This window comes from Ctenopharyngodon idella, chromosome 20 (genome assembly GCF_019924925.1).
Source record: "Ctenopharyngodon idella isolate HZGC_01 chromosome 20, HZGC01, whole genome shotgun sequence".
NCBI classification, from domain to species: Eukaryota; Metazoa; Chordata; class Actinopteri; order Cypriniformes; family Xenocyprididae; genus Ctenopharyngodon; species Ctenopharyngodon idella.
Window position 1 is genome coordinate 28,998,030 of NC_067239.1, and position 11,415 is coordinate 29,009,444.

The window sequence follows — 11,415 nt, forward strand, 5'->3', positions numbered from 1 at the left end:
ACATTTTCAAAACAGAAATCTGAAAATTGAATCAAGCCAGGTTCAAAATTTTTCAATATTGTTCAACATATTCAAAATCCTCTCTGTGAAAACATTTAACTCTGATATCTCTTTTTATCCCTCCATAAATCAGAAAATACTGTCTATAGCCAGAAGACTGAAGAAGAAAAATTGCCATGTTCTTATGAATAAAATGTCATAAAAATTCAGGTAAATGATGCACAAACAAATGGCTTTGTAAAAACCTTCAGAATATAGATAATTAAACAATGGATTTACCTGTAGAGTCTTGCCCTTTTTTATATGAATACAAATTATTCTTGTTGGAAAATAATAAAATGGTTAAGAATTTTATTCTTAATGTTTCATGAATCAAGCCTTAAAGCAAAACAAAAAAAAAAATTATTAAAAAATATATTAAATGAAAATCAATTTAACTCTTTCCCCACCAGCGTTTTTTTTTAATTTATTTATTTATTTTATTTATTTTAAAGTTGTCAGCCACCGCCAGCATTTTTGATAATTTCACAAAAATGTAATGGCCCCCATAATATTTTATTGTATGAATATCTATACATGCAATATATGAAAAGAAAGAACAGAGCCTCTGCTTTTAAACAACAACAACAAAAAAACGTTTTATTCTAGCTTCATGCATTCTTTTTTATCAACACTTGAATGTGGGTAAGTTTCATAAATAAAGCAACATTTTGAACAAAAAGCTGAGAAAACCGTGTTGTTTTTTCAAAGACTACAATGTATGTACAATAAAAGCAATACTTTTATCGCTTGTTTTTTGCTCCTTTTTGCATGTGTTTAGATATGGAGATTCTGTCCTCTTTCAGAAGTTGTGTAATAGCGCCCCCTACCGTATAACAGTGAAAACAAAGCAGGAAAATTCCGTCAATGGTGGTGAAAGAGTTAAATGTCAGGGACTGTGACTTCAAATCCATTCGGATGATATAAGAATGACTTTATACAAAGTTTTAATGAAAAGATGTCTTTATTATCAAGTAACCTCTTAAATACTACATTTGCCATAAAATTACAACTTCTTTAAAAAATAAAAACATTGAGTTTTCAGCAAAAGATTTTGCAAATTTTCAGTTAAAACAAATATTCCATCCAAGCCAACTTTAAACAATGCTTGTTTGCCATCTTACAGAAATATTAGTGTCATGGTTCAATGTTGATGTGAACCTTTTTTTTGGCCTGCTGTATAATATAATTTCCTCCCGTCTGAGTTGGAGACACGATTAATGTCGCAGGTCCATAGAGACTAGAGTCTCAGAGCGGCTCTGAGTTCACCAAAACATACAGTAGTTCAGTTTATTTCCCTCTGTTATGAGGTGATGTTTGGAGAAAGTGTCAGTCCTACTCTCATGTGAGATGAGGGTCAGAAGTCATGATGAAGGTCAAAGGTTAGTGTCCGTGAACATGGTATGTTCTTTCCTGACTGTGCTGAAGCCTTTGATGCTGTCCACAAACTCCTCACCTTCAAACTGACAAACATGCATGTGATCATCAAAATCTAATTTCACCAAAAAAAAAAATATATATATATAAATTAAGTGCAACATGAATCATGTCGTTCTCACCAGGCCGCTGTCAAGGCGTCTGAAGTGCGGCTCCCACGCTTCCTCGTCTTTCTTGTCGATCAGCTGACTGACGCTGCGCTGTAAAGGGTTCTGTGAGTACAGACCTGAGACCGTCACCACACCCGTCTCACCCTCAGCAGAACCGTCTTCATCAACCACTTTACTCTCAATCACCTCCTGAACAACAGAAGAACATGAACAAAATCTTCTGTAAAAACTCTATGAGGCACCAAGCATAAAATAAAGCATACTCATTTTGCCTTTAAAAATACATTTTAATACAATACATATTTTTTTTTAATTTTGAAAAAAGATGAAAAGATATCAAGATGAAATTAGTTTAAGATTTAGTTTTATGTTCATTGTGAACTATATTTTATAAATATTTAGATTTCTCATTTATATTTAAAGCAGGGTTATCGTTAAGTAAAATCATAAAAAACATTTTCATTATTTGAAATAAAATACACATTAACTGAAATAAATGATACAAAAACGTGTAAACTTATTTTATTTTGCCTAGTTACCAAGGCAACATTTCTCATTTTCATTTAGTTTAAGTTAACACTAAATAAACCTTAATAAAAATTATATAGACATTTAAAGAAAAAAGAAAAAATGACAAATACCCACAACAAAATTAAGAGAATTTTAAAATTAAAACGAAAACTGAAAATATAAAAAATAAAATCTAATTTAAAATATTAAAAGAAACTATAATAGTATATCAGTGATACTAAAATAAGACTTAATAAAACTGGTCTAATTTAAAAAAAAAAATTAATTGCACCTCCTACTTCCATACTATGGTATATATATATAAACAATTTAAAGGGATAGTTCACCCAAAAATGAAAATTGTCATCATTTACTCACCCTTAAGTTGTTCCAAACCTGTATGAGTTTCTTTGTTCTGCTGAACACAAAAGAAGATATTTTGAATAATGTTTGTAACCAAACAGTTGATGGACCCCATTGACTTCCATAGTATGGGGAAAAATACTATGGAAGTCAATGAGGCTCATCAACTGTTTGATCTTCAAAATATCTTCCTTTACGTTCAGCAGAAGAAGAAAAAAATTATATAAATTTGGAACAACTCGAGGGTGAGTAAATGATGACAAAATTTTCATTTTTGGTTGAACAATCCCTTTAAGTTCAGGGTCATTATTTTTTACACCACTTGGTGCCGCTAGTGGTGCGGAAATTACTTTACGATTCAATTTTTTCTTCTTCTTCATAATTACCGTTTACTGTTCTGTACTGTACACTAAGTTTACTGTTCTGTTTTTTAAATATGTTTATCATGCATATAAATTCAAAAATGAGCAGTTAAATCTGCAAAATATGGTTCTTTTTGTAACACGCAGTGCATAAAATGAAGCTCTGACCTCCATGTGCATCGTGAAGGCCTTCAGTGTGACGCTGGTCGGGGAGCCCACCGTTTCCGGAAGCGTGTCGAACTGGGTCGAGGAACAAACGTACCGTTAACATTTCAGAGACAGACAGACACTACTACACAGTTAGGATGCCCTTTAGGTGAGTTTCAGCCAGGCTCATAGAATTAGGACAACAATAAATAGATAAATGGTGAATAATTATTTCAGGACATTTAACAGAATCCCTGAGGAAAGGCAGATCGGGCTGTTCACACAGTAAAAACTGTTATTGTCACGTTAACTTCGAAAGTCCTAAATTCAACACAAGAAACGTTGGCTGCATCCAAAATCGCTTACTGTCTTGAGTAGGTGCTTATTTTGAACAAATAATTACTTCACGAATGCTAAAAAAGTGTGTTCTATATAGTATGAGTGTGTGTATGAATGTAATCCAGTGTAGTAGTGATAAATTGCCCCCACTCGATCCCATTGGGTCAAATTGCTTTTAATAGGTAACATTACTCTCTTTTGCGCCTGATTACAATTCTTACAAAATCATGTTATGATAAATGCTTTTTTAAACTACGTTATAATGATCATTTATGTCTGTTTTAGTTAATGTACTAGCATAGCATACAAATACCCGATTAGCTTAGTTTATACACGCATTTGCACATACCCTACATGTATTCACAATCATCTTTAATGTATGTTAAATTAAGTGGTAAATGTCCAGATATTTCAGTTATAAACAAAACAAATTAATGATGTTCAATTAGTTACTTTTCGAGGGACCCGATTTGTTGTGACACCGGATGTACTGCATTCGCCATGTTGTCATTATCATGTGACCTACAAGCATCAGTTGCGTTGCTTCGCTGCCATTGAGTACTTCAGGGATGACGTGTTTTTGTATGCAAAACCCGGAAGCGAGTTAGCATTTTAGTACTTCCAGTTCCATCGCCTTAAAGTCTATGGGTTTTTTGAATGGGTTTTTGCTAAATCGCTTGAAATAAGGTCTGTGGTTAACAAAGCCTCTAAATATTTTCACGTTTTGATCTATGACATAAAACACACCAGTTATAAACTGCTTGTGATTTTTTTTTAAACCTTTATTGTGTCTTAAAAGCGGCGGTTGCTAACAAATTGCTAAAAGAAACTACTTCCTTTGGCGGGGACTTTAGACGTCATCATGACAAACAGGACATTTGGACAGAATTTCTCATGAAAAAGTGGATAAGTATTCATACACAGCACAGATCATAATCAGCGAGCATGTTTTTAAATAAAGTTTGAGGAAGCTTGGTGGTGGTGAGGTTGATCCGTGACCATGGTGTGCTGTAGTCCGTTTATACCCTACTGTTAGCTTTTTATATCTTCAAAATGTATAAATGTTGTGTTAACTTGTAAAGATTATCTTGACAGACAAAACGTGTAAGTGTCATAACGCTTTGTTAAACACAGAGCTTATTTTTTGCGATTTTTCCAAAAGTCTATGGGAAAAATGCATAGGCTTTCGATCGAGGGAACCCGTGCGCCGCTAACTTCCGGGTTGGCCTACAAAAACACGTCATCTCTGAGGTACTCTATTTACAAATCCTCTCCCGTGGCCTCATGGGATAGTAAAGTGTCCATCGTATGCACACTTCAGAATCTCGCCTGAAATAGTAGGCCATCCTGGTACTTTTTGCCTACTCTTTTAATGAGTACTATGAATTCTGACATACTTCTTTTGTCACATACTGTTCTTTGCCTACTATATAGTTGGGAAGAATGCGATTTTCGGATGCAGCTATTTTCTTCACACACAGTATGAGTTGCAGTCTGACACGTTTTTCCATCCCCCTTTTGATTGACAGATATATAATTGGCCTGTTTTTAAGCAATCTGCAATGGCTGATAGTGAAAATAATTGTTTTTATTGGCCAATACTGATTATTGGCTGATACATTGGTGTATCCCTAAAAATAAGGGATGTGTGGCCTCACCAGGTAGGAGTTGCTGGGTGGGTAGACGGCCAGCGGGCTGCGACGGTGAAGCGGCAGTGGTACAAGGGGCGGCCGCTCTCGGGTGAATGGCGGTTTGTTCAAAGCCTTGTGTAAAACTATAGCCAGAATGAGACCCAACAGCACGAGCGCGACTCCAGCCATCAGCACAATGAACCACAGCTCACGGTAGAACGGTGAACCTCCCGCGCCTGCGCCCAGACGACCACCGGCAGGAGTGGGAGGCTCGACACCTGAGATCATAGACAGCAGACAGAACACAACACTGGTTTAGAGCAGCCAGGAATGAAGGTTGTCATGCATTAATTTTCGCCAATCCGAATGAATCCAGTCTGAATTTAGATTTGGAAAGTTTTGCAGATTTGCAGTCTGATTCAAAATTCCACCTACTTGTGCATTTATGTATTCCGAACACAACTTCAGCACATGAAAGTGATCTGTGCAAGGTATTTTTGAATCCAATTAAAAAAGGTAGTTGTATTCAAGCCTTTACATGTTTATTTTTGTCCTATTAATCACATTATTTCAGATCTACACCACCACTTTCAATCCTCAAACGCATCAATTCAAGTGTTTACATGAAGGCTTTTTAATCCGATTGAGCCATACTAATGGATTATGTGGGTGCATGTAAATGTACCTAGTGTGAACGAGGCTTCAAATCAGTAACTCACATTGAAAATGCATTACTTCAGTTGCTTTGTTGCTACAATCACTGGACAGCGATTTGCAGGGAGTACTGTATTCCACAGTGCAATTAATTCGACTTGATTTACATTTCCAGTGTAACAAATAATCATTATTTAATAGGACTGTCTAGGGATTAACTTAAATTATACATTTTTTGGTCACACTTTAGTTTAGGGTCCAATTCTCACTATTTACTACTCCTAATTACTGCTTATTAATATTTAGTAAGGTAGTTGTTAAGTTTAGGTATTGGGTAGGATCGTGGGATATAGAATAAGGTCATGCATAATAAGGCATTAATATGTGCTTTATAAGTACTAATAAACAGCCAATATCCTAGTAATATGCATGCTAATAAGCAACTAGTTAATAGTGAGGATTGGTCCCTAAACTAAAGTGTTACCCATTTTTTATTTATTTAAAAAAAGGATTAGAAATAATGGTAACACTTTATAATAAAGTCCCATTTGACTAACAATGAGCAAAATATTAACCTTTGTTAATGTCAGTTACTAAAATTGTTCATGTTAGTTCACAGTGCATTAAGTAATGTTAACAGATACAACTTTTGATTTTAAAAATGTATTAGTAAATGTGTAAATTAGCATTAACTAAGATTAATAAATGCTGTAGAAGTATTGATTATTCTTAGTTCATGTTAACTAATGTAGTTAACTAATATTAACAAGTAAAACCTTATTGTATGTGTTAACAAAATATTTCTGAGATGATAACTGGGCGGCACACACTGAATATAACACAACGTAACGAGGTCATGTGACCTCATAGTGGGTCGTATTCACTGTATATTGTGCAATACTCCAGAATTGAAGTCTGATAACAACCTGAATGTCACGTCTCTCTAGTTTCACTGTCCTGATCTTTATTAGCAGTAATCACATAGCCAGAGATCTCTGTAACAAGACACGTTTGCTCCGTATCTCGCTCTATCCCAGATGAGGACGTTTGATAGTTGTCCATCATCCTGCTTTTTAAAAAGGCATCTTGATCCACTGCAAAGAATTAATGAAATATTGATCTGATGACCTGACGTTTTCTTCTCTTTATTTCAGTCCAAATGACACACAGCACGAGTGTACAAATGTTTTACTCATTGATGCAAACAGAAACATCTTTAAGCCATATAAGAAGCTGCACGCATCTCATCTGTGTCCAAACTCAGAGGGCAAATGAACAAACGTCACAAAGAGTTTTACTCACCAGTGTCTGTGTCCGTGGTTCCTCTCATGGGGGTTCAGGGACCCCAGGAGTGTGTGTGACATGAGACGGGGCCCTCAAACAGACAGGAGAATCAACCGTGAGCGCTGACCTGAAACATTTTATAGATGTACAACACTTAAATAAAGCTATTCAGTGTGAGTCGTCTCTTCAAGGTGAGTGTGGAAAGGACAGAAACAGTGTGTGTAAGGTGTCTCTGCAGCTGTAATTGTACTCCAGGGCTCTATGGTAACATGAGGTGATAGAGAGATCAGTTACCACAGTAAAACCGTGTCATTATGATGTGACCCAGTGATCACACAAACCCTTTTTAACTGGTACACATATTTTGTGTCACTTATTCTTTTCATCCACAGACAGGACCTGTAAACACTAAAGTAACTGATTTTCACATGGTTACCTGCCTTGTTTCACAAAATCAGATATTAACACGTGAACTACATCTTTTTTTCAATTTCATTCTACTTATACATATGTGATTTAACTGATAATATACTTCCAATATTTTATCAAATCACAAATTAACTTAAAAATAAGTATACAAATTGAGGGTTTTGAAAAAGGTTATAAATCCAATCTGTAGAGCATAGAAAACTATTATAACTAGGAACAGAAGACTTGACTTGGACTGGTGACAACAGAGTTGACTTAGGAGCCGTTTACAACTAAAAACGGACTAAAAATGCTGTATTATTCATGCCAGGCCAGTAGTTGGCGATGTTACTTTGTGAAAAAACACTAGGCTGCTATAGACTGATCACATAGGTAATACGCATGCGCATGACATCACCGTTTTCACATATTCGCGTTTTTGTAGTTTACATAGAGACGATAATTATATTGTTTTCAAAAGTTTGCATTTTCAGGCCCCCAAAACACCGTTAATGAACGGCAAAAACGCGTAAAAAGTTTTCCGTTTTTAGTTGAAAACGGAGTTGTGTAAACGGCCCCTAAATTGAAATACTAAGGCCTGGTTTCACAGACAGGGCTTAGACTAAGCCAGGATTAAGCCTTATTTCAATTAGGGCATCTAAGTAGCTTTTATGAACGTGCCCTAGAAAAAAAACATTACTGGTGTGCATCTTGAGACAAAAACAATGTCATTGACATATTTTAAGATATGTCAGGGCAAGTTACTTTCAGTAAAAACAGCTCAAACATGCATTTTAGTCTAGGACTAAGCCTTGTCTGTGAAACTGGGGGCAAAATATCTAAAAATAAGCTAAAACTTAATAAAAAAAAAAACTATATAGATATATTTTAAAAAGAAAGTAGGCCTAATAAAAATGACAGAACATACGCTACAACATTACTAAAATGACCAAACCTTAAATTAAAATGAAAATATAAAAATAAAATGTTATTCAAAATACTTAAAAAAACACTATAATACTATGTCAATGACCTAAATAAAACACAGCTGCTAACTTCTTGTAATCTAGTTGAAATTATAATCATATTCAAATTAATTACAATAATTAGTCCTTAATCTTTTACTTATTACAAAAACGATGTAATATGCTAAAAATGCCTTAATATGCATTAATATAATGTAATGCAGTATAATTAGTTGTGATTGATAGTTAGTCGAAATACGACAGAAAGAGTTTACTTTTTACCACAGTTTGCTATGGGAGAATACTATACCGGTGTTGTGCCGAATTTCGACCCCCTGCCAGATTATTAACCCCCTAGTATTGGTAGGTTTAGGAGTAGGTGTGGGGGAGGGGGAGGGGTTAAGATTAGGGGTGGGGTTAAGATTAGGCAATTAGGTAGTGCCTTCAACGAAGGGGGTAATAATTTGGCAGGGGGTCAAAATTCGGCACAACACCGGAGTACGCGTACAACTGAGATTTTAGCGGAAATACGTAGGCAGTAGTTCATATGCTAGATTATTTACAGTATGTAGAGCAGGGGTTTTATTTATTTATTTTCATTCAAACACAGTGAGTGAATACTGAGGTTTGATGTAATGTATCTTAGCCACTAAAGGCCGGTGCAGATTGATCATCGATACCTATGGTGCAGATTGCTCTTTTTGATCAGTAGAAACTTCGCCAAACATGCGGTCTCTATGGTCTTTGTGATGATAAAGACATGTAGAGAAGAAATAATAATCGTTTTGTCGTTTTCGAAATACGTTTGATGAGTCAACTTCCTGATCATTTCAACAAGTATTAAAATTAAATATTCATGAGATATAATCTGCTGATTTATCATCAGATATATGAGGCCACTAGATGAGTCAGTTCCTGATGCAAGTTGCGCACTATATCAAACAGAGCGTATTTAATTTATCATGACGCTCAAATGCTAATCCATTAATTCCCTGATCAGCATTCATGTTTCGCCTGATCGCGTTTGATGCACCAAGGGTTTATTAGTGAATTAATGTACTCTGGGATAAAATCATCTGCTGATGTAATTAATCACAGACACTCACACTAACTCACTTACAGACGCCCGGACAGAACCAGCACACTACGAGCTGCTCTCCTCTCAGAGCACCACTGTCAGATTTTCAGACTAGCGGTTTTCGATTTATGAGTAAAACCTGATACTTTAATGATATTTTCACATTTTGTCCTACTACATATTAAGGGGTAGATTTGATGGTAACCAAACAATCAGTTCTTGTAATCAGTGTGTTGGTGCAGAAGAAATGGGCACTTTTTTACACACTTTGACAAGGGCTAAATTGTTACTGGGTCAGAGTATCTCTGAAACGGCAAGGCTTGTGTGTTTCTCCCGGTCAGCAGTGGTGAGAATTTACCAACAGTGTCTGAGGAGGAACAAACCACAAACCGGCGACAGGGTGTTGGGCGCCCAAGACTCATCGATGCACAAGGGCAACAAAGGCTATCCCGTCTGGACCAAGCCAACAGAAGGTCTACTGTGGCACAAGTCACCAAAAATGTGAATGATAGGAGGAATGTGCTGGTTATGGGGCTGTGGAGCCACAGACCATAGAGAGTGCTTATGATGACCCCTGACCACCATCGAAAGCACCTACAATGGGCCCACGAGTGTTGGAACTGGACCTTGGAGCAGTGTGAGAAGGTTGCCTGGTCCAATGAGTCCTGTTTTCGGTTACATCACATGGATTGCCGTGTGTGTGCCGTTTACCTGGGGAAGTGATGGTACCAGGATCACTGTGGGACGACGACAAGCCGGTGGAGGAAGTGTAAAGCTCTGGGCAATGTTCTGCTGGGAAACCCTGAGTCCGGTCATTCATGTGGACGTAAATTTGACACGTGCCACCTACCTAAACATTGTTGCACACCAGGTACAATCCTTCATGACAATGGTGTTCCTGGTGGAAGTAGCCTCTTTCAAAAGGATAATACACCCTTGCCACACTGCACACATTGATCAGGAATGGTTTGAGGAACATGATGAAAAGTTCAAGGTGTTGCCCTGGACTCCAAATTCCCCAGATCTCAATCCAGTTGAGCATCTGTGGGATGTGCTGGACCAACAAGTTCAATCCACGGTGGCTCCACCTCACAACCTACAGGACTTGAAGGATCTGCTGCTAACATCTTGGTACTAAAGACCACAGGACACCTTCTGATCAGGCATAGCAGTATGACCACTGACAGGTGACGTGAATAACACTGATTATCTCTTCATCACGGCACCTGTTAGTGGGTGGGATATATTAGGCAGCAAGTGAACATTTTGTCCTCAAAGTTGATGTGTTAGAAGCAGGAAAAGGATTTGAGCGAGTTTGACAAGGGCCAAATTGTGATGGCTAGACGACTGGGTCAGAGCATCTCCAAAACTGCAGCTCTTGTGGGGTGTTCCCGGTCTGCAGTGGTCAGTATCTATCAAAAGTGATCCAAGGAAGGAGCAGTGGTGAACCGGCGACAGGGTCATGGGCGGTCAAGGCTCATTGATGCACGTGGGGAGCGAAGGCTGGCCCGTGTGGTCCGATCCAACAGACGAGCTACTGTAGCTCAAGAAGTTAATGCTGGTTCTGATAGAAAGGTGTCAGAATACACAGTGCATCACAGTTTGTTGTGTATGGGGCTGCGTAGCCACAGACCAGTCAGGGTGCCCATGCCTGTCCACCGAGGAGTCCTAGGCTTGAAAAAGATTGAAGACCCCTTGACCTAGCATCACAGTGGTGTCTTTTGTACTGGCATGCATCACTCACATGCTTCAGAAAATGAAAAAAAATTAGTTCTTTCCTTTCCCAACCACAAAGATAGGGATAGTCACAGAAATTCAGAGCAGGATCTGTCCTACAATCCCAAAACACACACACACTTGGATTTTTATTCTGTTAGTAGAGCCGTACAGGGGTCTTCCAGTGTAAGCATCTTTTATACGAGCCTCATTAATTACCCGTGTGGCGTCTCTCAGTGAAGAGAGACTAATGTGTTGATGGTTCCTGACGGCCTGTGAAATGATGCAGTTGGAGCTGTCTGACATGCTGTTAATTTATCTGCATCGATTAGCTTGATTATTCATAGACATAAAGGTACAACAGCCCTCACA

The 11,415-nt window shown here is 37.4% G+C and overlaps 1 protein-coding gene across 2 annotated transcripts; it reads right to left on the minus strand.

The window, feature by feature from the left end:
- Positions 1–985: 985 nt before the first annotated feature.
- Positions 986–3,848, minus strand: si:ch211-57i17.5 (usherin). 2 transcript variants are annotated; one of them, XM_051875264.1, is made up of 4 exons: positions 3,657–3,806; positions 2,990–3,061; positions 1,599–1,775; positions 986–1,502 (listed from the first exon to the last, which is right to left on the minus strand). In XM_051875264.1, the coding sequence occupies exons 1-4, from the start codon at positions 3,675–3,677 to the stop codon at positions 1,416–1,418; spliced, it is 357 nt and encodes a 118-aa protein (XP_051731224.1). In that variant the 5' UTR covers positions 3,678–3,806; the 3' UTR covers positions 986–1,415. The 2 variants fall into 2 exon arrangements, with proteins under 2 accessions (XP_051731224.1, XP_051731225.1); XM_051875265.1 differs by having other exon boundaries at positions 989–1,502; positions 3,761–3,848.
- Between the last annotated feature and the right edge of the window lie 7,567 nt (positions 3,849–11,415).

Bases quoted from the DNA above. Each gene is read 5' to 3' on its own strand.
- si:ch211-57i17.5 (XM_051875264.1), bottom strand. From the start codon at position 3,677: ATGATTGTGAATACATGTAGG. The intron at 3,062-3,656 runs GTATGTGCAAAT...TCCTCGACCCAG, and splicing joins TGATTGTGAATACATGTAGG to TTCGACACGCTTCCGGAAAC. The intron at 1,503-1,598 runs GTGAGAACGACA...CATGTTTGTCAG, and splicing joins GACGCCTTGACAGCGGCCTG to TTTGAAGGTGAGGAGTTTGT.